Source organism: Cryptotermes secundus, unplaced genomic scaffold (genome assembly GCF_002891405.2).
Source record: "Cryptotermes secundus unplaced genomic scaffold, Csec_1.0 scaffold247, whole genome shotgun sequence".
In the NCBI taxonomy this organism is placed as follows: Eukaryota; Metazoa; Arthropoda; class Insecta; order Blattodea; family Kalotermitidae; genus Cryptotermes; species Cryptotermes secundus.
The window spans coordinates 2,725,044-2,750,273 of record NW_019740656.1 but is presented as its reverse complement, the minus strand read 5'-3'; the positions used below and the strand labels follow the sequence as shown (position 1 = coordinate 2,750,273).

Here is a 25,230-nt window from a genome sequence, read left to right as displayed (position 1 = left end):
ACGGTAATGAACCTTCGGGTTCCATAAAATGCTGGGAATTTCTTGAGTAGCTGCAGATTTGGCTTCTCCCCAAGAAGGGCTCAGCTGCAAGAAGTTCGTTAGTTGATTCGCTAATTTCAAATCAATTTTCTCGAAAACTGGTGTTGATGGCTATTACTTTCGCCCCAGTAATCTGATCCCATCTGCACCTGGCGTCGATTTTCCTGTGCACGGTGTCAGGGTCTCACAGCAGTGTCTGTAAAGGGTTCCGTCTTTAGGAATATAATGCCGTGTATTTCGCTGAAATTCTGCCGATGTTTCGGAGGAACATATCGCCTCCATCTTCCGTGTTGAAGAGTAAGCCAAACAATAGAAGATCGCGAAGCAGGTAGCAAACAGACGTTTCGGCTTTGAAAATGGAGGGGTCATATTCTTCCTAATCGTCAACGGACTACACGGGGTTATATCCCAGAAGACAGAATACATTTTAACCACCGGTGTCAGAACCTGAAACCCTACAACTGTAACATTATTTATTTACATAACATCCTTTTTAAGATTCAGCAAATCCTTTACATTATTGTTTTATATAAATGAATTAGAATTAACCTACGTGAACTGAGTTCAAAATATCTTTAAATCTTTCTCTCTGCATGCAAATCTAACAGGAAATTAATATTGCCCTAAATACGGTAAGGCTAATTTTTGCTCAGTTAATTATCACGCTCAAGGGCGAAGTACGTTTATATGGGGAAGTGAAGATATAGTTCCCTGCTCTCCCAAACTCATTCACCAGATGGAGGTTTTATGTTATATACGAGTACACGTATTTTTTCCTATGTTCTACATCAATCACAGGCTTCATTTCAAGAGCTTGTTCGGCACAAGGATATTGGGAATTTGACTCTCATAGAATTGATTGATTGATTGATTGATTGGTTATTTTGTGCTCAGGAGATCTACGTCCATTTATAGTTCTCACTTTGTCTGACCAGTACATGAAACCCCTATTGCCACTTTATTTTCGCCTTGCCACAAGGCAACATCGCTGAAATATTTCACACGAGAACAAAATAACGCACACAGTATAAAAGGAAGGACTGATCACAAGATAACAGGTCGTGGAGTACCATAGGGTTGTGAGAAGTCTAGACAATCGGCTCACAGATGGCAGTGAGGTTGTCAGCCTTGTGAACCGGCCGCCCTTTACCCCCAGGAAGATTCCTGGTACTCATTCCTCTTAGAGGCTGAGTAGACCCTAGGGCCATAATGCGGCTGCAAGGTTTAGGCCATTTAAAAAACTCCAATGACCTAATCGGGAATCGAACCCGCGACCTTCCGGCTTGTAGCATAGTGCTTCAATCAACTACGTTACCGCGTGTCCCCGATTGCTAACCAGTACGTGGCATATATGTATTTAGAATGTTCTACTGATGTGCTGGGCATGTAGTAGGCATGGGAGACAAGAGAAATACATATAAAATTTTGNATATATATATATATGTCATTTCCGCTTCGTTCTAGACAGTTCGCACTTCACTAACACAGTCATATCCCCTTTTGACGTTATCTAACATATAAATTTGAGAGAATGTCGTTAAATAAATTAAAAAATAGATACGAAAGGTCAGAATTCGTTCGGCTGCCGGGTATCTACTGACACTGTGGTACAGCAGTCACTGCTGTCATGTAGAACACTTTTATATGAATATTTTATTGCTTCCCTAAGGCACCCAGGAAATCAATAAGAGATGTAGGCGTTTATACTCGTACGTTCATTTCAACGTACATAAGTAGTAAGCCTCTCCATCTATAAGGTTAAAGCATTATTGTCCACAGTTCTGAATTATTGTTCCACAGTAAACAAGTTGTTAAGACTAGTTAAATACATCAATAAAATCATACGTGTTGACTATGTATTAAATTTATAGGCTGGTATGGAAATTATAGCCGTTTTAAATCAAATTTCTAATGTTTCAGGGAAGTTACAAATAGGTTATATTCCGTGACGTCACTAGAACAGTTGAGGGGAGGGAATACTCCCACGCAATTCAGTACCTCCCACTCACTTCCATCCCTCCCCTAAACGTCCACCCCTCAACCCTTCTTCCCAACATTGCTATTGGATCGATAGATGCTGTAAGTTTAACGGAGGACCAAAATTCGTCCGAATAATATATCAGATTTCCTAAATTTACCAGCAATCTATTTCGAAATGAAAATTGAATTGACTGGATTGATACCGGAGCAGTTGTGGTGATACTGACTGTTATGTAGGAATAGATTCTGTAGCCAATGTGTGTATCAGACTAAAATGAACCGGCGTAGCTCAGCACTGAAGCGTCTACGCTGCGGACTCCACAACCCACGAGCCGGTGTTACATTCTGGGCAGTGCCATGGAATGTTTCTCTTTATTGCGTTGTGCAGACCCGCTCTGAGGCTCACCTAACCTCCCATCCAATGGGTGCAGTGTTTGTCTCTGGGGATAAGGAGGCCAGAGAGTGAAGCTGGCGCTACTCATCTCCATCTAGTGCAGAAGCTAAAATATGTGGAGCTATACTTCAAATTCCCCCTACGGTTTATGTACGATTTAGGAACGTGACTATAGACGGGGTATGGATTTATTGATCACTTATACACACGACTCGGAACTAGAAGTAGTAGCAGCGCAATCGCTGAGTTCCACACTTTACAGATCACTGCTGCAAACACTTAAGTCTTCTCCAGCATGCAGTGTCTTCAAAAGCCATTACCTAGTAACGTCTTCTAACAGAGGAGGTTTTTTAGGTTTCCGCTCTCAGGTCCTTCCTCGAACATTCCAGTGCAAAACTGCCTGTCAACTACCAACTGAACTCTCTCAATTCCACCGTTCTGGCCTGCGGTTCTCGTTATAAAGTCCAGGGGCGGACCAAGAGAAAACACCGCCCAAAACAAATCTTCTATTGTTGTTATGGCTGGTTGTCTAGCGATAGCCCAGATATTGTTGACGTGTTTACTGGCCGTTACCAAGCAACGCATGCTCTTTCTCGCGATCGTTGCATAGCAACGGTACTACGCGCTACAGTATTTATACTTAAGTAAACTCACAGACAAATTTATCTTCATGTCGAACAAGCTCAGTGAAGAGGTAATGCATCAGAGTTGTATTCGTAACGTACCCGGTTCGAATCTTAACCGGGACACCAACTAACCTAAAGTTTTAGTGGTTTTCTTGTATCCCTCCTGAAGTGTCAGAAGAGTTGCTCGAAGTAGGCTGCGACCACTTCCGTCCCCATCATGAGTAATACATTATAAACTGCCACTCAATCATTTGATGGTAACCAACAGGAATCAGCCGGGTAAGCAGAGCCTGGATCGTCTTTGTTTACTGATTAGTTAACTCTTCAACCCTGAAGAAGTAGGCAAATTTTCCCTCTAAATTTCGATGAAATTGTGACTACATGGCTTCTCATTCCAGAATATACTACTCCTTTTATGATATTACTAATAACCAATGCTTCTTTGTCACTATTTTTTCAGTGTAATGTTTTAGGCTGCTTACAGTGGCCGCGCTGTCTAAGGCATGATCCGTCTTCGCCTGCTCGGACGCTGCGTTCGTGGGTTCGAATCCACCCGAGCCATGGATGTCTGTGTGTAATAGCGACCTTGCGACGGGCTGATCCCCCGTCCAAGGAGTCCTACCGACTGTACACAGAATTAAGGGTGAGGGCGCACCAAGGAAACTGGCAACCGCAACGCAACCGCAATTTCCGAGACCTGTTATCAGCCTGAGTTGAATGGAGCAGCGCAAATTGCGGTTGCGTTGCGGTTGCCAGTTTCCTCGGTGTGCCCTCGCTCTAAGAAACTGAAGTGAAACGAAGCGTTTCACGGATGCCCTATGTTCCAGAGGGAGCAACAGAAATATTAAAGAATGAAACGAATGTTTTTATAGAGTTGTATTTATGAAATTATCTTCGGGGTGCAGTGGGATGTCTTGTCAGGTCTCCATGTACATATGAGGCTCACTTATACACATACGTATACATGCTTTAGACATGTTTTAAAACAAAACGATATTAATTATTCTTTTGGTAGTCCCCTCCCTGTTGACGTCACAGCATTCACCCTGTCCCTCCTTTCAAACAATCCTGCTGACAGCCCTGTTTGTACCATCAATCCATTAGCATTGACAGGTTGGAGGGGATAACAGAGCCGCGAATTCTGCATTTTCATTAAAACAAAACAACCCTATTCGGATTATTAGAAAAAAAGAAAAGCAAAATATTAAACAAAAGACGGTTGAAACTGAGAGCGACACTTCCGACGAAAAGGGAATCCCCTCTTTGGCCGTATAATTGGGCCATCATATAACTGCGGGATATAAATACAGTGACCTGGTCCTCCAGGTTGGTGGTTCGACGCAAAGCTGACGACCTTGCTCTGTGAAAAAGAAAGGAGATTGTTCCCAAATCCAAAGAAGTGAAAATCGAATTATCCAATTTAGTAGACAAGTCTATTAGAACCTCCTCAGGAAGGCTATAACTCCAAAAGGGCTGTTTTGCCAATGATGATGATGATGTAGTACAGTGTGTTTGTTAAGTTATTCGCCGTGGAGCGTCTGGTTCGGTTCGAAGTTAGCTCTTACTGGGTTTGTGGTGGGAAAAGTTGCACTGGGGAACTTTTTCTTCAGAGTACTTCGGTTTTACCCCACGAGCTTTGCACGTAATTCTGCGAATGCCCAATACGTATCTGTCATCGGGGGTTGGTGCTGTAGCCCCTTCTGACATTGCTGTACCAAGCTAGCCACTCATTCCCTTCCTATAACTAAGTATATTAATATTGAAATTTGTATATACAGACATCCGTAATTCGTGGGTCGCTTCTCATCTACTGAATGAATGAAACAAATGTTATTCTTAAATACTCGTAGATCCATTTCAGTAAAATTTGAAGATCTCTCATCTGTGTTAATGAACAGTCTTTTCTTCTGGGATATAACGATGAAACATTCTTGTTTACCTGCTTCACGCTAGTTTCTTGCTTGGCTTATTCGACCCTGAAGATGGAGAGGAAATATTCCTCCGAAAGATCAGTTACTTTCAGCTGATAGAACTCTTGTTATCCCTTTAAATTTGAGCAGATAATTCAATTAACGTTCATGAAATGCTATGCAGCCTGGTTGACTCAGTCGGTATAGAGATAGAATGAAGAAACACGGTTCATTTACCATGAGGGGCCCACCCAGTCTCCGGTACTATCGGTACTGGGGGCTGTTCCTATAGGAATAAAGCGGCAGGAACGTGAAGCTCACCAATCACCTCCATCTACTGCCGAAGTTAAGAATGCCACCTCGACTTTTCCATTCATCTTCATTTCGTGGTGCTTAATTAAGCACATGGGTAGTTTTGCCTTTGCTTTCTGGAACCCTAAGTACCGAGCCCTCTCTTAAGTTGGCAGTGACCAGAGCACAGAAATCGCTGTATTTCGCACATGTCGCAATTTATACACTTCCGAATTGGCTGTCTGTAACTGCGGTGTTGTTGGTGGCGAAACATTCGAGTGTAGTTGTACGGGAACTGTGGGGCACTGTGCACGACGCAGACTCTGCAGGCGTCACGACGCTGAAAATTGATTCTTAAAGATCCGGTTTTGGAGAGGTTTGCTGGCGAGGGACGTGAGTTGAATTCCAAACCGTGGTATCTCAGGAAGCCAGGGCGAATCAGAAACGCAACCCGCGTGACTAATTAAGATATTCCCAACATTTTATGGAACTCTGGTATTAATTGCCCGCCACAGACACTGTCCTGAGCCAGATGAATCCATTTCATACTATTCCTTTAGTATGCATTAAGATCGCGGGTTCAATTCCCGATGAGGTTATTGGATTTTTCAAATGACCTAACCCTTCCAGCCGCTATATGGTCCTGGGGTCGACTCAGCCTCTAACAGAAATGAGTACCAGGAATCTTAGTGGGGATAAAGGACAGCCGGAGCGTAAGACTGACATCATCACCGCCATCTGTTAGCTGATTGTCTAGAAAATTTGGGGGCCTCGACGTTTTACAGCGCTATGGGTCTTCATGGCCTGTTACAGGAACAGCTTTATTTTGCTTTTATCTAATAGAAAGTTTGTCGGTCACGGTAGCCGAGCGGTCTAAGGCATAAACTGTCTTCGCTCTCTCGGAAGTCGGTATCATTGGTTCGAATCCCACACAAAGCATGGATGTGTTTGTATGCGTTTTTCTGTGTTTGTGTTATCGTATGTTTAGGTAGAGGCCTTGCGACGAGTTAATCACTCGTCCAAGGAGTCCTACCGTCTGTAAAAATGATCATGAAACTGAGAAATCAGCCCTATACTCCGAAGTGGGAGCGAGAGGAAAAAAAAAATACAAATATTGTAGTTGTACCTATGTTCAGTTAAGCACTAGGGTTTTCAGACTTCTCCCATTCTTAACCTCAACAGTGAGACAGCCTCATCAACACACCTGTATGTTCACGGTTTGGAAACGCTAAACTAACACATCCCCTTCCTAGCCCAACGAAGTTCCAAGCCCTAACACACTGTCTTGAGTTAGGAAATAAATTGAACCCGCTTTTCTGCTTAAAGGAACAAATGCCCGACGATAGATCCTTTCTCTTCCACTGTGTAATTAACAGTAATTCTTATTACTATGAGAGACATCTCAACGTAATTGCTTGTAAAACGGCGGGCAGATAGCAGCACAAATTCTCTTTCATTCTTCATTCGGCCGCTAGATGGCAGAAGATGTATCTTAGGATTGTTTCAACTGTTAAAAGCATCTGGTTCATCTACTGAAAGTTCGGTTATTGAGATACAAGGAAACAAACACAAACACTGTGTCTTCTTTATAAGAAACAATCGATTAATTCTCTTAGGGAAGATATCGCTATTTGCGAGAATCTTACATAACGCATAAGTAATCGATGCGAAAAAAAAATATATATTTTTTTTATTTTAAAGCCGTGTGCTATCAGTGTAAATTTAAGGGGCGCACTGTCCAGAGGTATTTAAGTCTGATCAGTTAATGTGATTTAAAAACAATTGCACTGTAATTTGTTGAATTAGAATTTTATTGTGTCAAAAGGTGTTAGTATAACATTGAATGAAAATCTCTTTAGCGATTCTAGGATATTACACGCGGATAGACACAACGGAGCTAATGGGTCTATTTTTATAAGCTTTCGTTGCAAAATTCGGCAAATAGTAACTCTAACTTGGCTTAAATATTTGTTATGTCAGTTCTTATGCTCCGGATGTAATCTCTTCACAAACACCATCAGCTTCATCAGTTACGCAATGGAAATTAGTCCACTGTGATGTGAATTACATTGCCGTGGCTTGGTTAGCGTTTTCTCGTTTTTGATCTGGCATTATGCGCGAATAATCTAACTGCCTTGTTCCGTCTACGCAACTCTAAGAATGTATACCCATTCAACTGTTTCTTACAATAATAATCACTACACGTTTCGACCATCGAAATGGTCATCATCAGATGATAGAATACTTACAAGTGTTTTTGAATTGCAACCACCGTGATGACTGTAAGATGTGGCGACGTTTATTGTAGTAGAAGTTTACTGACGTTTCGGAGGAATATACCGTCAAGATTTGAGGGAGTTTGGGCATGACTTGTAAGATGGGTTCTGGATTGGATGACTGGATTTATTGACACCTTATTCACACAACACGGAACTACAGACAATACAGAGCTGTCGCTATTCTGCACACTTTACAGTTAACCACTACACACGCACTAGTATTCTCAGTCCTCACTAGTCGTATCCTGGCAACGGATTCATAACTGTAACTTCAAATCACAAATGAAGTCTTCTGTTCACAGCCCAGTTCCTCTGTTGCCATTATCCTGCAGCTGCCAGTTCCGAAGACTCAGCTCCATTCAGTTCCAGCCTGGCGTCTCGAAACTCGAATCTTCACTCCCTGCTGTTCAACTGAATTTTTCTTTATAGCCGTTTTGCACGGACCACGCGGAAAACACCGTCATCTATTGTCCCTTGTTTTAGGCGTTTTTACTGCACCGTTGCATAGCAATGGTCGCGGCACGGACCACATATAAAACAGCTTCTCTATTGTTGAAGCGTGTTTACTGCGGTCACGTGTTTACCGAGTCGTTACCTAGCAATGGGTATACATTTTAGGATCGAAGAGTAAGCTAAGAAGAGAGCGCTCGGCGTGTGGAATATGGGCCTGAAAAGGATTCTGGGAAAAGGTGAGAGGACAGAGAACACTCACTGGCTCTGGTAAGGGCCATTATTTCGAAAATTGAGAGACGGAAGAAGACATGAGAAAATGAGACTAGTGACAAGTAGTTCGTTTGGTGTTTACTGATCCTGAGGAAGGATGCAATACATTCTTCCGAAACGTCTGATAAATTTATTTCAGTTTTCACGGCGTCATATAGTACTATCTAGTTTAACCTTACTTCGATACGTTAGAACATGTTGCCAGATGTCACTTTTTCAGACATCTTAATCTGCTAGCATTAGCCAGACGTTGCATTAAAATGCAAATGTCACTTCCGTCTCCTTGTGGGTCCTTGTCACTGGACCAGCCAGAGCCTCTGGTGTCAGCAGGTGCGCCGTGAACTCTGCAGGGGTGTAAGTTGTTTCAGTTGAGTTGTGTTTTTGTTCCTCACTGATCCGGACTCACGTGAGTACTGCCAGCTTGCACGGCATGACAGTTCACTGGGCTCCAAACCCGCTCCTTTCACTTATGTGTTTCGGAATATTCATAACTTGTACGCTTCTTCAAGTATAATTAGAATGATCAAGTCAAGGAGGATGAGATGGTCAGGGCATACAGCACGAATAAGGGAGAAAAGGAATGCATATAGGATATTGGTGGGGAAACCAGAAGGAAAGAGACCACTGGGAAGACCAAGGCGTAGGTGGGTGGACAATATTAGATCTTAGAGAGATAGGATGGGATGGAATGGATTGGATTGATTTGGCTCAGGATTGGAACCAGTGGAGGGCTCTTGTGAACACGGTAATGAAACTTCGGTTTCCATAAAATGCTGGGAAATTCTCGAGTAGCTGCAGAATTGGCTTCTCCTCCAGAAGGGCCCAGCTCCATAAGTGAGTAAGTTTCGGAATATTGTAGACACTATAAATGTTTATGTCATGATACTGACCTGCATTTTGGTGACGAGACAGCAACATATACTCAGTTTTCTGTGTTGGTCGTGCCATAGCTCAGGCGGTTAGTCACCAGCTTTCCATCTCAGCGGCTTGGTCAGGTCAGGTCATGTGGAATTTGTGGTGGACTAAGTGGTACTGGGGCATATTTTCTTCGAGTACTTCGGTTTCCCATGCCAATTCTCATTCCACCGACTGCTCCACACTCAGCATCTATCATCCGAGCCTGGTACAGTTTTTTTTATTGCTAGTGGGGTTGGACTAAGTCCCTTGTAATGCGGCCACTTCTGGCCTATTGTACCAGCCCCAGATGGTAGGTGAGGGTGATTGTGGAGCAGTTGGTGGAATGAAGATTGGCAAGGGAAACCGAAGTACTCGGAGAAAACCTGCCCCAGCGCCACTTTGTCCACCACAAATCCCACTTGACCAGACCCCGGGATCGAACCCGGGCCGCCGCAGTGGGAAGCCAGCGACTAACCGCTTGAGCTATGGCGCGGCCCAGCCTGGTACAGTAAGCCAATTAGTGGCCGAAGTACCAAGTTGACTCAGTCTCACCCCACCCCACTCACTCATGGAGCTGAGCCCTTCTTGAGAAGCCGCCAATTGTGCAGCTACTGAAGAACTTCCCAGAATTTTATGGAAAGTTTATTACCATGTTTAAACGAGCCCTCCACTGGTCCTTATCCTTAGCCAGATCACTTCAATCCATACCATCGCATTCTATTTCTCCAAGATCAATTTTAATATTGTACATCCACCTACGTCTTGGTCTTCATAGCGGTCTCCTTCCTTCTGGCTTTCCCACCAACATCCTACCCCAAGAAATTAAAAATTGAATTCTTTTCTGTTGATTTCTAGACCAACCTCGTTACTAATATCAGTTGCAGCGTTTGTGTTGTTCTTTATGGTGTTTATGGCATTTCCCAGTAGATTTTCATCGTGCACATAGACCAGAAGCTTGCGTGTCCCGTCTGATTTCCCAACACCCACCGAGTGGCGAGCTCTAAAGCAACGTTAAAGCATCTCCTTTTCAGGCCGTTCTGAATAGGAAACAAATCAAGCAAATGTTTACCTATACGGAAGTTAACATAGGTTTCATTTAAACACATTTTAATCAGCCTAAATAGTTTCATGGGTGACCCAAAGTAGGTGGTGATATTGCGCAATACTCCCTTCTTGTCGAGGTGCTGGAACCGGCGACGTAAAATCGAAGTAAGTCGAATTTTAAAAAATCGATTGGGATCAATAAAAATATAAATGGTTTAATCAATTTTATTGTCTCATTCAACCAGTACATGTTTCGGTCTAGTGAACTACCATCAGGTTCTGTGTAAATAAATATTATACATTATTATTGAATTTCAGAGTTAAATAGATCCATTTTTGTAATGAAAAATGTAATGAATTTTCTCATTAGGTGATAAAATATTAGTTACCGTTGTCTCTATTAAACTGTTAAAAGGTTAAAATAGGGCAGAGGAGTACAGTGAATACAATAGGGAAGCTGAAACACAAGTGTGGTGCAGGGGGGCGTATATGCACAATCAAGTAACGGCGGTAAGGCTCCGCACATTCTCAACCTACACATACCATCGACCATTTTACCGCTTGGTAAGACATCTGTTTATTCATTGCACAGAAGACTGGGTGTTTTGTTGAGTCGGTCTCAACGCTAAAGAGAAGCGAAAAATTATTGCCCCTTCAGTAGATCGAACACCGACCTTCCAGCTCTTAAGGTAATTACCTTGAATTATACCCTGTTTAATATTTACCACCACGCTATGAAGAGGTATTGATGAGTGGAGGCATAACTCCAAATATTCTTACATATCGACGCTAGAGTGAAGAGAGCTGTTAACTTCCCGCGTCTGCTTTTAACACCAGGGGAAAATTCCGACACCCCATTGGGTAAGAAGCTAGGCGGTTGTCCGGGACTCAAACCCCTTATCCCACTAACCACAGCCGAATCAGTTGTCTTCCGTATGTAGTGTAGAATGTTGCCGCTGTGTTGTACTTCTCGCTCGGAGCTAATAGTGTCCGTACAATATAACCGTAATTATCTATATAACTGTTTAAATTTAGAGTTATTTTATTTTGAATGTGATTTTCTGTAATCCACAACCTGACTTTCGTCTCATTAAAAGCGAACTTATTCCCGTCTGTAATATGCAAACATCAAAAGATTCCAAAACACCCTCCTCTTTTCTTGCATAAACCGTCCAAACACATCTCGCACCCCCCCCTCCCCACCTTCACTCACCTTTCCACCATTATCCAATGAATTAGTGGAAAACGCTCAGAGTCAAATGTAGGGGAACACCTAAAAACCGAACGAGAACGTTTCAAACGCAGTGAAATGTTCTTTCGTTTTGTGTTAGCTTCAAAGCATACGCACGAACGTTGCAATATTAATCAGGACTGGAATATTTACATACAGTATCACATAGGGATTTTGAAATTGTTTCTCAGATCGGAAGCCGCGGTTCTGTATGGGTGTGAAACTAGGTCTCTGATATTAAGGGAGGAATATAGACTGAGGGTGTAGGAGAACAGAGTGCTGAGGAGAATATTTGAACCGAAGAGGGATGAAGTGACAGGAGGTTGGAGAAAACTGCATAACGAGGAGCTTCATAACTTGTACTCTTCTCCAAGTATAATCAGAATGATCAAGTCAAGGAGGATGAGATAGGCAGGGAATGTAGCATGCATCTGAGCCAAAAGGTTTGTATACAGGGTTTCGGTGGGAAAGCCAGAAGGAAAGATATTACTGGAAAGACCTAAACGTAAATGGTAGGATAATATTAAAATGGGACCTTTTTTTCTTAAATTCGCTTAGTGGGTGGTGGAGTCCAACTGGGTCAACTTGGCACGGCGGTCACTTATTGGTCTATTGTAGCCTGCCGCGGGTGATTATGATGATGGAGAATTTAGTGGAATGAAGATTGGCAGGGGAAACCGAAGTACTCGGAGAAAACCCGCCCCAGCGCCACTTTGTCCACCACAAATCCCACTTGACCACACCCTGTGGGAAGCCAGCGACTAACCGCTTGAGCTATGGCGCGGCCCTAATGTCACATATAAATTTGCATATATTGTTGGAGTTTGAGTTGCGTTTTAGATGATACACCCTGTACAATAGCTATACCTACATCCATCCGTTTGACCCATCCCCTTTCTCCCACATGGCTAGTAGTAAAATGACAAAGACAAAAATGTTCCTCCGGGAATTGTTAATTTTGCTGTTACATGCATGGGTTCGAGTGCAAGTCAGTTTATTTCCGGATCCGTAAGAAAAGCGCTTGTGCCTTGAGGACACCGTTACCTTCGTGTATCTTACAGTAACCATGACGACGAATCGTGTTTACAGTCGATTTTGGCGTCATGTCTCCGCAGAACGTCATATGTCGTTTGAATTATGTTCTGAAGCAAGACTGTTACAGCAGACAAGCATCACGTAAGAGTAAGCATATTGAGATGGATGCTGCCTGCTTACCAGGCGTTCGCCACACTGCACACCGTCACATCTCAGGAAGCTCGTTACAGATTTTGCTCTACAGTACATATTAAGCATTCATAAACATGGCAGTATTGTGACGTATTTGCTCAAAGCAAGAGCTGTGGAGGCAGACAAACATCCGTTGCTAGGCAATTCCCGCACGAAACAATAAAGGTGTCACTATACGTGACGCGTACAGCCGTTTGCTATGGAGCGATTAGGTAAGCACGTACGCTGTGACATTACGCAACAATATAAACAGGGCTGCGGTCAGCGTTCTCTGTGGGTCAGCCCCGAGGCTATATGACTCGACCGACCTAGTCAGTTCAGCGAGTGAGGATCCCCGTGTGGAAGCGGGGTCGAATACCTCCACCGTGACCCTGCGAGTCGTAGGAGGCGACGAAAAGGGAAGTCTCAAATCTGAGACAATAAAACATGGTCGCGAGTCTCAAGGGACTCGGACCGGAGAAAGACTGTGCTGGCAAGGGGCAGCAGCATGTACAAAAGACAGACACGTCCTCTCGACAGAGAGGGCGCCCCACAAAAACAAGATAATAATTGTCAAACCATAATAAATATCTGGTCATGAGCCCCAGATGGGGCTGGACACCGAGACTTACTGACTGACTGACCGTCAGTCGCAATGTGACTTTGACTTTGAGTTCAGCGAGTGCAGCGCAGTTGAGGGTTCAGTTGTGGAGTGTTAACCGGCGGATAACGGAAGCTGAAGAATCTCCATAGCTAAGATCCGTTACCAGGAAACGTCTAGTGAAAACTTCGCAGTGAAATAGCAATTGTTGAGAGCGGTTAGCAAGTAAAGAGTAGTGAAAGTAAATTGAGAAGATATTGTGGAGTGATTTGAAATGTGAGAATAGCAACAGCGCCATAACTTCCTCTAGTTCCAAGTGGTGTACACAAGGCATCAATAAATCCACTTTATCCAATCCAGAACCCGTCTATAAGTCACGCACAAACCCCTACACGTGACGATATAAATATTACGGGCGTAGAAAGAAAAAAATACAGTTGATAAATCCGAAGTGTTTGTGTTTTGTGGTTTATTTTGTGACGTTAATTTTTAGACTATACGGCATCGAATGGTAAGATGACTGAAAAATTGGAAAAGATTTGGAATGAAGCTGAGATTCGAACCAAGATTCTCCAGGGTAGTAGTGTAGGGCGTTACCGCCACCAGCTTTCTCGATTAAGTACTACCTGTAAGTTCGAAATTTGTGTTCGGTGCATTTCTCCTGTGACAACACATGATGTATCGTTTAAAGTGCTTTCTGAAAGCAAGGCTGGTACAACACAGTGCTACAGGATTGAAACAAGAATTAAACACTAGTAGGCATGTTGAGACGGAATATGTGTAAAATAATTCCCTTTTTTCAGGAAAATCTGCCAAATTTATATACGTCCATATGATGTGGTAAGGACCATAACTGATTACAAAAACAAAACTAAGCCCCAACACAATCTTTGCTATACTTCTGCGTGTGTTCTCTTGAGGATGCTGTACCTGCTGTGATATAGGAAGAGAACTCTTCACAAGATGGCGGGCCGTCATTATGTACGAGAACACAATCACACACAGGGGGAGTATACAGGCCACTAGCAGTTCAAACACAACGACTTTTGTATAGTAATTTTGGCTGTCATAATGGCTGCAGTACATATCAGCATGCATTGAGAGTGCGGAAGGAAGGGCGAATACTGAAGCCACAATCCACACTCCACAAATGGCTGCCATAGTAACACGACACGTTGCTGGCGAAAACAAACGAATGTGTAGGGGATTCACCGTGACGTTGTATCGTTGGATGCTGAGCACAGCTACAGAGTACGCTGATAGGCCGACTGACAGACTGCGGGAAAATGCGAAAAACTTGCACAAAAACAGCCCTTGTTTCCAGCTGCCTGACATCAGATATGCATGATTGACAGGCAGATTCACTGTCAGCGTAATTATGTCGCTTACCGCGAGGTTAAGGATGTACATGTTGGCAACGGTTCGCATTTCTTTGTTGCATATTATGATGACGAGAAGGACCAAATTCCCAGTGAAGCCAAATATAAAAAGAACCACATGTACAGGTCCTTGCACGTACTTTATGAGTTTCATGTAATTTTCGTATTCGTTCATGTATGTATCATCAGTTTGATTGTATTTTATGTTGCTGTAGTCCCCGTGATAAGCTATGTGTCCCTGTGAGCACTGTGACCTCTGTAAGACAGCCCACCATAGCCCCTTCACTTCACTTGGGGCGTCACATACCGGCGCATCGGGACCAGACGCTGTTTCTATGTTACGAGCCTTGCACCGTCGCCACGTTTCCAGGAGCTGACAGTCACACTGGAGGGGGTTTCTATGTAGATAGAACGCGGATAGTTGTGGCAAAGAAACGAGAACATTTGTATCGATATCTCGAAGACAATTTGCGCTCAAGTCAAGTAATTTCAGTCCTGCCACCTTTGCAAACGTTTTCATCGAGATAGAAGTCACACTGCAGTTTTCCATAAAGAGACTTTTCAGAGAACGTGAGTTTATGAAATGACTATCCGTAGGAATTTCAAGCTGTTGATTGCTTCCCAGACTTAACAATTCTAGATTGGGTGAGTGTATGAACAATTCCGGATGTATGTATTTTATGTTATTTTCGTTCATGTGAAGATATTCCAGATCACTTAACCCCAAGAACGAATCTGGTTCCAAGTTCTCAATGACGTTGTACCCCAAGTAAAGTCTCTTTAGACAGGACATATTCCCAAAAGTTCGAGCTTTTATTTCACGTATCATATTACTCATTAATGACAGCTGTACCAAGAGAGTTAGCCCGTTGAGCGCACCTGGTTCAACTCCCACAATTCCACACTTGTCGATGCTAAGCGTCTCAAGGCGCGCCAGTCCGCTGGAGAGGAAAGCGTCCTTCTTTAAATAGGTGAGATTGTTGGAATCAAGCGTGAGCGATCTGGCGTCCTTGTGGAAAATAACGGGAATGTTGTCTAATGATGAATTGGTGCAGTCGATCTTGTCTCCTCCAGCACTGCACCAGCATCCATCTGGACACAGGAGTGTGAACCTAGCTGGCAGAATCACCAGCCATGCCCAGAATACCAGAGCTGGTGATGCCACCAACAGTGATATCAGCACTGCCTTCACCGTTGCTGGCATGGCGAAGTGAATAAACCTGCAAAGAGAGAATATAGAAGATTATGAACGCCGTCCATTGTGGTTGATACGTGTTGTGTTTTTTAATCTTTCATCCTTTACATGTATCTGTTGGAGCGACCATCTTCAGAAGGACATCATCAATACTTACAGCAATTACTGTTACAATGTCAATACTTTGTAAATAGACTAATTATAATAATTTATAAATGTTTTAACATATGCATGCACATCGTAGTCATTGTTATAGGATAATACGAGTATTTTATACCTATAACAGAGAGGTTGGACTTCGAGTCCTGGTAGGGTTAAGAATTTTGTCTTCTCCACGTCGTCCAAACCGGTTTTTGGTTTCACAGAGCTTCCTATTCAAAGAGTACCAAGGGATCTTTCCCTGGGGGTAAAGCGGCCGGGGCGTGAAGCTGACCACTCACCTCCAGCTAGTGCCGAGATCAAGAAATGTGGATCTATACATGGACTCCCCCATACGCCTTCAGGGCGTAGTGCTTAATTAGTTAAGTACATGGACAACTTTACCCTCTTATTCTGAAACTACCGCCTTAAAATAATTTACCGGAGGAATTGTATCAAGGAAAATGCTTGAACAACTCCGTAACGTATTCCAGGACCCGCTTCCTTCCTTGTTCATATTAATTCATTATCCATAACTATTTATTTTTATTGCTAGTGAGTGGGACTAAGTCCCTTGTACTGCAGCCAATTCTGGCCTATTGTACCAGCCCAAGATGATAGGCGAGGGTGATTGTGGGGCAATTGGTGGAATGAAGATTGGCAGGGGAAACCGAAGTACTCGGAGAAAACCTGCCCCAGCGCCACTTTGTCCACCACAAATCCCACTTGACCAGACCCGGGCCGCCGCGGTGGGAAGCCAGCGACTAACCGCTTGAGCTATGGCGCGGCCATCCAACTATACTTTCATTCGTTGTTGTAAAATGTTTAAGTTAAAATATGATCGTTTAATGAAGTAACAAGGAAACAGCACTGTGCGTTAGAACGTCTATGTGTGACACCGTCCGTCAGTAATGCAACAAATTGTTCCCTTTTCTTCCACTTACACCTTTAACACAACGTGTTTCGGCGTTAATGTATTAAGACACCTTAAGATGGCATTACTGACGGACTGTGTCGCACATAGACGTTTCAATATGGCTTGCAACAGGATGCTTAAATACATAAATATTGTACGTGTTACAAATACATTACAAATATTGAAAACAGAGACAGAAATTCGTTCGTTATCAATACGTGTTAGAACAGAAAAGTGTTTATCTTTCGTGCGAGTTCTGTGTTTGTTTATATAATTGAAGGTCATAAAGAAAAAGGAAGTTGTTAATTAGAGGTAATCTGACGAGCGAGGAAACTGACTCTATGAATTTCCTGTACTGAGAACGGTGACAAAGGGCCCTGTTCTCTCTGACATTTAAACATGAATACGTCACACCTTGCACGCAGCACTGAGTTCTGAAGCAGAATTCATATTTTTGCCCCCCACCATGTATTCAGATCCATCTCCGCCATTGCACTGGTACCCTGTCAGGGGTGTACACAGGAAATGACCAGTTTGGTACTGAGCTATGGGATCTCTTCATCTGTCTGAGAATGTGTGTCACTTTCCCTTGTAATTCCAGGCGATTTCTAGAAAAGTGTCTGCAGGCATATCAAGAAGGCTTCGACACGCATTCATTCCAACGCATTTAGTGGTATAAATTCTGTATTTGATGCAGTGTCGTAAAATAATCTGGAGATTAAGTGCTGTTGGAACTTAAATATTTGATCCATTCACATATCACTTATTTTTTCAACCTCATAGGCGTATTGTTATTATTATTTAGGGACAGGCCTGCTGTCTTCTTCATGATCACAAATTTCATAGATTGCATCCTGTGTGTAATATCTTATGGTTATGACAGTCAACACAGCAACAAAAGCGAAAATATCTTCGGGCGAAGACAAAAACATCTATTTTTGTCTTCACCCCAAGATATTTCCGCGCCTATTGTTGCTTTTGACGATCATAACCATGAGATAATATCATAAATATCAGTACTATTGTTATTATCATTATAATCCGCGATATGTAGGTATTATTCTAATTTTTAGCAGTAACAATGAGTCTGCTGACCAAGGCTTTCGACTTTTCTGACTGTCTCTGCCGGAAAACACTGGGCTGTCGCCTTACAATAAACGGTGACCACTTCCACGTCTGCCCCCTTTCATCACGTATGTTCTCACTGTCTTTTGATTCTGTTTAACCGAAGCAGTTGTCAAAACGCTTTAAAACTCACCAAGAAACATGAAAACAAACACTCGCAGAGATTGTGATGTCTATCCCAAACGTTGTAATTGTCGCTGCACAATTGAAATGCTATATGAACCGTTAAAACTGAGTAGTACCACGTGCTTTATCTGCCAAGTAGCGGAACTTCGTGGGGGCAATCTTATCCCGCACTGACCACAAAATAATTCTGTTTAATTAGTGCAACCTGCAGTGCGCGTAGTGTGCATTGTTATCTTAAGAGCTAACAGTTCACCAAACCGTCCAGTGAATGCCAACGTACCAGTCGCGGCTGCAGCATTCACAGCCTCCTATCGCCCGNCTCCCCCCCCCCCCAAAAAAAAGAAAATGCATGTAGGATAGTTCGGAAATCCTTCAGATATGTCAACATCAGTTGCAGATGCGAGTTACACCCGCAAATAAGTTCACAGCAGATTATATTCGAGGATTTGAAAACAAGTAAATATATAATATTTATCTAATATCCATTTAGAATTCAACTGGCTTCTCTCATCATACGTCACATAAGATTCTATACTCTTCACTTCCCTTGTTTTCTCTCATGTGGGCCGACATTTAGCGCCATCTTCCACGAATAACACGCACAGATAATCGTAAACCCTCTTCTTTATATCCAGAGTGGCCCAAAATTAAGTTAACCTAACACATTCTCACGTATTAACGTATTAACTATAATACTTAGAATTTGATTTGTTTCATTCTGGTCCGTTACACTAATATTATGGAAAAGTTAAGTAGTTCCGTTCAGTGAGACTGGTTAAGATTTTCGTATTTCAATTACTCATACCCTTACACGTTTCGGTCTTCAGAGACCATCTTCAGAGGGACACCTTACAGCAATACAGTTAGAAGCCACTATTACAGTAGGTGTTCAAAATACATACATACAATATAAATAATATACAATTGGCTGTAAAATCTTAAGTTTTTACAACTACAGCGGCTGTTCCGATATTTTAAAATACGAGTATTTATAGTTATTTTGTTAAGATTCTATTGGAATTCGTAAACCGAGTGGTTTCGTGTCGTCCCTTTATTATTTCTCTTGACGGGGGTCGAATGTGTGCCACCTTGTCGTTCTCGAGAAGAGGGTTCTTTGGTGTTGTCCTGTATGTGACAACATTAAAGAACCCTCTCCTGTATGTACAGGACAACATCAAAGAACCCCCTTCTCGAGAACAAGGGGGCACACATTGGCCCCCCTCAAAAGAAATAATAAGAGGGACGACACGAACCCACTTGGTTTACGAATTCCCATAGAAACTTATCAAACTGACTACAATTGTTCTGAAGTATTGGAAGAGCCGCTGTAGTTGTAAAGACTTTAGATTTTACACCCAGTTGTATATTATTTATATTGTATGTATATATCTTAACTTTTAGAGCATGTACTGTAATAGTGGCTTCTAACTGTATTGGTGTAAAGGTGACCCTCTGAAGATGGTCTCTGAAGACCGAGACATGTAAGGGCATGAATAATTGAAATAAGAAAATTTTAACCAGTCACACTGAACGGAACGATTTAACTTTTCCATATAATACTTCGAGTTACACCTGCTAGTCAATTTGCAGAGCGGCATGACATGAGTCGGGATTGCCGAGTGGGCACGTATTTACGTATAAAGATATAAAATTGATGAACCGATAAAAATTAAATAATTACAAATAAGTGTCGAGTAATTATTTCAATAAAATAATAATAAAATTATTTAAAACGGTCCTCAAGAAAACGACAACAGGAGGAGTGGGAGGCACCTGGAAGCAAAGGGTCCCGACGTACTTTAAGATAGGACTTAGTTTTCCCCAGGCACATAGTTTTATGCTTATAAATAGTTAGTGCCTGGGGTATAGCTTCACCATTCTTGGCCTCGGCGCTAGACGGAGGTGAGTAGGCAATTTCACGACCCCGTTGTTTTACCCGCAAGGGTAATGCCCCCTGTGAGCATTGGACAGGAGGCTGGGTGGGTCTCAGAGCTAATCTGGACGTCGTGAAGAAGCGAAAAATTCCTTACCCCTGCAGGGAATCGAATCCGGCCGTCTAGCCTCGTAGCCTGTCGCTATATAGTCTAAACTATCATTTTTTTAATTCTCATGGAGGGGGTGAAGGTCGGGCGGGGGGTGGAGTCCAGCTGGGTCCACTCGGCACATCGGCCACTGATTGGCCTATTGTACCTGCCCCGGGTGATTATGATGGAGAATTTGGTGGAATGAAGATTGGCAGGGGAAACCGAAGTACTCGGAGAAAACCTGCCCCAGCGCCACTTTGTCCACCACAAATCCTATTTGACCAGACACGGGCTCGAACCTGGGCCACCGCGGTGGGAAGCCAGCGACTAACCACTTGAGCTATGGTGCGGCCTTTGCACTTTCCTTTAGTTCTCGGATTGTTACCTTAAATATCATTAATCAAATCAATGTAGAGGAATTTGCTTTAACTGTTTCAGAGCTAATACGGTCCTTGGTGATGCTGTTACTGCCCGCAATTCCGTCTGTCCACAATGGAAGTTTGAGACGTCTCTAACAGGAGTGACTGAGGAAGAATGGCCAACACGGCGCACCTTGTTCGCCGGCAGAGCTCACAGAACTTAAACCCACAGCGATCGCTGGACCGTCTGGAGATGAAGGAGCTCCGTGGGCGACTTGTCGTGGAGAACGGCAACTCTAACCTGTCCCACAACTATGGCGCCACCAATGTAGCTTTTGACGACACCAGTCCAAACACCAAGGTGGGACTGATTCTTGGTTTCTTCAGTAACCTCAGAGGCAGAAATTATACGTTTCTTACTGAATAATGAAATGGAAAGCCGTCATGGTCTAATTGAAGTCATCATCCTCATATTTGACTGGAGTGACTGAGAAAAACTACTTGAATACATGTTTATGTCCAATATAATTTACAATTTTGGGTAACAGAATTTGACTCTGTGGTCCTATGTTCCAGCACTCCGCTTAGAATTTAGTATTAGTGAAAAAGCATCATTATGAACGCTATGTTACTTCAATGTCGTCATTCTTGCAGACAGGGAAAGTCGGCGGCGGCAGTAAACTAGGTTCTGGCGAGGGTAAACAGGTGTTCAGGCCTGAAGGTGGCGAAGAAGAAAGAGAATCATGGGACAGCAAACTCACCTTCCTATTGGCTACCATTGGTTATGCAGTTGGTCTTGGCAATGTCTGGCGTTTCCCATATTTGGCCCAGAAGAATGGTGGTGGTGGGTACTACTTTATTGTTCCGCATCAAGAAAGATGTTTGTCATCAGTCTCCCTATGCTTTAGTCTCAGATGATACTGAAATGTCTTTAATGTCACAAATCTATCTGAATACTTACTTTCTGTGAACATTTTACAATGACATAATGTGGTGAGAGAATTGTCAAGAACTGTAAGCAGATAAGGATGTGCAGACAGCTTGTCATGTGTTGCTGAAACGTATTATCCCAGCTTTGACCTGAGGACAGTGGGAAAAACTAGGTATTGACTGTGCCAGAATTGAACAATACAAGTCTAGAGTATCACTGCATCAACAATGGTCTTGGTCCCTTTCAAATTTGGGGCCTGAAGGATTGTATGACTGTTCAGTTTTGTTACCTGTTAGTAAGAATGTCGTTGAAAAATGTTTCTACAAATGGCATTTTAAAAACACTAGCTTTTATCTTCGTTATATACTTATTTATTTGCCAGTATAGAGCAACAATAATGCCACTAGTTTAACCTCAAAGACTGATGTTACTTGATAATATATAAAGGTATTTAAAGTTGGAAAGAGCATTTCAAAACCAGGCAAACGCTCCAGATCAGTAAAGAAGTCAGGGGCAATGAATAATATATATATTAAAAAGAAATTATTATAGTACAGGCTTGCAGATTTTCTTCTATGCTCTTTGTTGCTGGGAATGATAGCTTTGATTTTTAAGGCACTGGAAATGGCTTACTTAAAATGAAGCATTCAGAAATAAGTATGTTGCATCTATCTGTATCTACCCCCATTCCCAGCCCAGAATATACTCGTATGAGGATCGAAGTTGTGTTATAAATTGTGTGGATTCACAAATTGTCACATAATGGGAGGCCTACAACTAATGGAAAGGACAGACATGCAAATAGGCATGATGCACCAGAAGCTACACCTTTTTCTGACAGGCACAAACATGAGCCATTTTTTTTCGATTTAAGTCATGAAAAAGATTCTTTTTCCAGGCTGAAATATTGTCTTTTTTATAATTTATAACAAAAACATTTCGGACCTGTGGACAGACATTTTATGTTCTTAAAATCCTAAAATGTTTATATTGCCAAATAAGAGAATAAACGTTTCTTTTCTGATTGCATTGTGAAATATGCATTCAAGAATGAAGACAACAGTGGAATAGTATTGAATTTCTCTTCTTCATAGGTGCATTTCTGATCCCATACTTCGTCATGTTGGCGATCGAGGGTATTCCCATCTTTTACCTGGAGTTAGCAATTGGTCAGCGACTGAGAAAAGGTGCCATTGGGGTATGGAATCAAGTCTCACCTTACCTTGGTGGTATTGGCATCAGTAGTGCTGTGGTATCCTTCAATGTGGCTCTGTACTACAATACCATCATAGCTTGGTGCCTCTTCTACTTCGTCCAGGTATCCATAACAGTTTCTTCAGACAAAAGTTAGACCAGTAACAGGCTGCTAACATCACTCTTAGATTGGTAAAGAACAGATTAAATTTAGGAAATATTTGTCCCTAGTTATTCATAGTAAGTATTTCTGACAGTTCCGGAGCTTATCTTCAGAAGGCAGTGTAGTTGTCCTTGCTTTCCCTTTCAGTATATACCAGTGTCAAATAGCAGTCAAAAAACCTAAATGAATGTTCAAAAGGCATAACATGCAAAGTTTCATTGTCATAATGAATAAAGTGAAAGTCTGTACACAGATAATTATATCTGAATTTGATAATAAAAAATGTAGAGATATGAAAATGAACATTATCGGTAACCTACAAATTAATTGATACAGAACATGGTGAAACAATGAAAGACTCAAGTAAATAATAACCTTTGAACTGAATATATTATTTACTTTATACATTGGTGTTACTCAATTACATTTTTATATATTAAATTGGAGGCAGTGATAGAAGCCAATCAGAATTAAGAATTACCTTCCTGGTAAGTTTTAGTAAGTTTCAAGTCTGTATAAAAATATTATAATTTTATTTGTTTTAATTCCTTTTGACTTTTTAAGCTAACGCTTGGGCTATTTTATCATTTTTTTTAATAATGCTATATTTTATGAGGATTTTAATTTCTGTGTTCTCTAATTTTGGTAGCACATGCATATCATTAATATCACAAACATTTTTATTATAATAACATGATTTTTCTTTGTATCTAATAATTTATTTTGCAATTCAATATCAAAGGCTTAGATTTGATTATGTCAAAAACTAGGTTGCTTTATATGCAAGAAAACTAACCGTCAAAATTGTAATTACAAAGATATCTGAGCCAGGTTTTAGACCATATTGTTACAGAATATAATGCCAGCCTACGAAACAAAGTTTTTGAGCAACAAGATTAGCAGGAACTTCAATTTTCTCATGTTTAAACTTCTGTAACTTTTCTTGCTGCATGGCACTACTGAATTTTAAACATGGAAAGAAGCATTTGCTGATGCAAATAAGGAACATACTCATAGAGCTTCTGCTGTGTTGTAACTCCATGTGGTTTTTGTAAAATTCCACCAACTCTTTGGAAGAACATTGCCCCCATCTTCATGGTCAAAGAGCAAACCGAGTAAAAGACCAGTAAGAAGGAGGCAACAAGCATAGCTGACTTACTCTTCAGTCCTGAAGATGGAAATGAGATATTTCTCCAAATTGTCAGTGGACTTCTACCACATGACAAGGCTTCACATCTCAGTGACATTAGTCTTCATGATCACCATTGTGAGAACCTCAAATAGAACACAGAAGCAAACTTTAAATACTGAGAATCACATAATACTGAGAATATTACTTGATTTCACTAATTTATTATTTTGTTACTGATGTCTTTTGCAATTAATAAAACCCATAATCTATATGCTCAGTATTATTAAGAGAAAATAGGACATAATTAATGATTTTAAACATCTTCTGCTTCAGAGTTTCCAGTCTGAACTGCCATGGGCATCATGCCCTAACAGGTACCATGCCAATGGATCATATACTGTGGAACCAGAGTGTGTGGTAAGTGTTATTTACTTAAAGTAATTAGTTTTAAAACATCTCTCATAAAAGTTCAATGGTAGGGACATTTATAGTTGAGCTGACCAAAGAATTCTCATAGATGGTGGGGATAAGTGTTGGCAGAGGGGAGGGCCTGTTCCCCCACTCCACCATCCTAACCTGCCTACTGATGCCCCTTGCCTAATGCTGTAGAACTAGTAATCCAGCCAAAGAAAGGGAAGAGTGGGGGTAGAGTAAGAGGGGAATAAGAAGGGAGAGTAGCGAGAGAGTGGAGGATGATATGTGAGAATTCTTTGCCTGTCTGTGGTACAGTTTCTGTTCAAGAAGAATCGAAACTAGCTTTAAAGTTACTTTATGATATTGTAACGTGTTTCTGGTGCTGATCCCACTTCTGACACCAGTGTAACGTGTTTCTCGTTACCGAAGACCCCGTAGAGACGGTTAATTGGTTTATTTAACAATCTACAAATAACGGCTACAATTAATTATCACACAGTTGCGGGGTTTCACACTTTATAACCCTAATCGCATTAATCTGTCGACACTGTTGCGGGGTTTCACGATTTCTAACCCTATGCGCAAATCAGCTCACTCTGTCTTCAGTAGTATACACGTTGACAGTAGGGGAGCTGGTATCACTGTATCACACGCTCCCAATTACACAATTTCACACACGTCCGGATCTTCTTTCCGCGACGGCTGCTATACTCCAACTTGTAGTCGGCTGGCTGTTACTTTATAACTCGGAATGTCTTCGGCGGTAGCCACACTGGAACTCGAACTCGAACTGATCGATACGCACTGTGCATCCACTTATATAGCTGCAGTGCTTGCCTGTGGCGTAATGAGTGCCACGTCACAGTAGGACGTTGATTACGGTTACGTTAGCGTTGCGCGTTACGTCACCGCG

General features: G+C 42.0%; 2 protein-coding genes across 4 annotated transcripts in view; one reads left to right on the top strand and one right to left on the bottom strand.

Moving 5' to 3' along the window:
• The window catches only part of LOC111872381 (sodium-dependent neutral amino acid transporter B(0)AT3), a 55,181-nt gene that overhangs the window by 15,787 nt on the left and 14,164 nt on the right, over positions 1–25,230 (top strand). The window contains exons 2-5 of the mRNA XM_023866201.2: positions 20,563–20,844; positions 21,138–21,327; positions 22,509–22,732; positions 24,237–24,320. Of these exons, the coding sequence (XP_023721969.1) occupies positions 20,659–20,844; positions 21,138–21,327; positions 22,509–22,732; positions 24,237–24,320 (684 nt within the window). The 5' untranslated portion in view covers positions 20,563–20,658. The remainder of the gene's footprint in view (positions 1–20,562; positions 20,845–21,137; positions 21,328–22,508; positions 22,733–24,236; positions 24,321–25,230) is intronic.
• Positions 13,344–18,245, bottom strand: LOC117282951 (neuropeptide CCHamide-1 receptor-like). Of its 3 annotated transcripts, none has more exons than XM_033754697.1 (2): positions 18,108–18,245; positions 13,344–15,820 (listed from the first exon to the last, which is right to left on the bottom strand). In XM_033754697.1, the coding sequence occupies exon 2, from the start codon at positions 15,802–15,804 to the stop codon at positions 13,837–13,839; it is 1,968 nt and encodes a 655-aa protein (XP_033610588.1). In that variant the 5' UTR covers positions 15,805–15,820; positions 18,108–18,245; the 3' UTR covers positions 13,344–13,836. The 3 variants fall into 3 exon arrangements, with proteins under 3 accessions (XP_033610588.1, XP_033610590.1, XP_033610589.1); XM_033754699.1 differs by lacking the exon at positions 18,108–18,245 and adding an exon at positions 17,945–17,958; XM_033754698.1 differs by lacking the exon at positions 18,108–18,245 and adding an exon at positions 17,026–17,075.

Coding starts and splice junctions, on each gene's coding strand:
- LOC117282951 (XM_033754697.1), bottom strand. CDS start 15,804: ATGCCAGCAACGGTGAAGGCAGTGCTGATATCACTGTTGGTGGCATCA.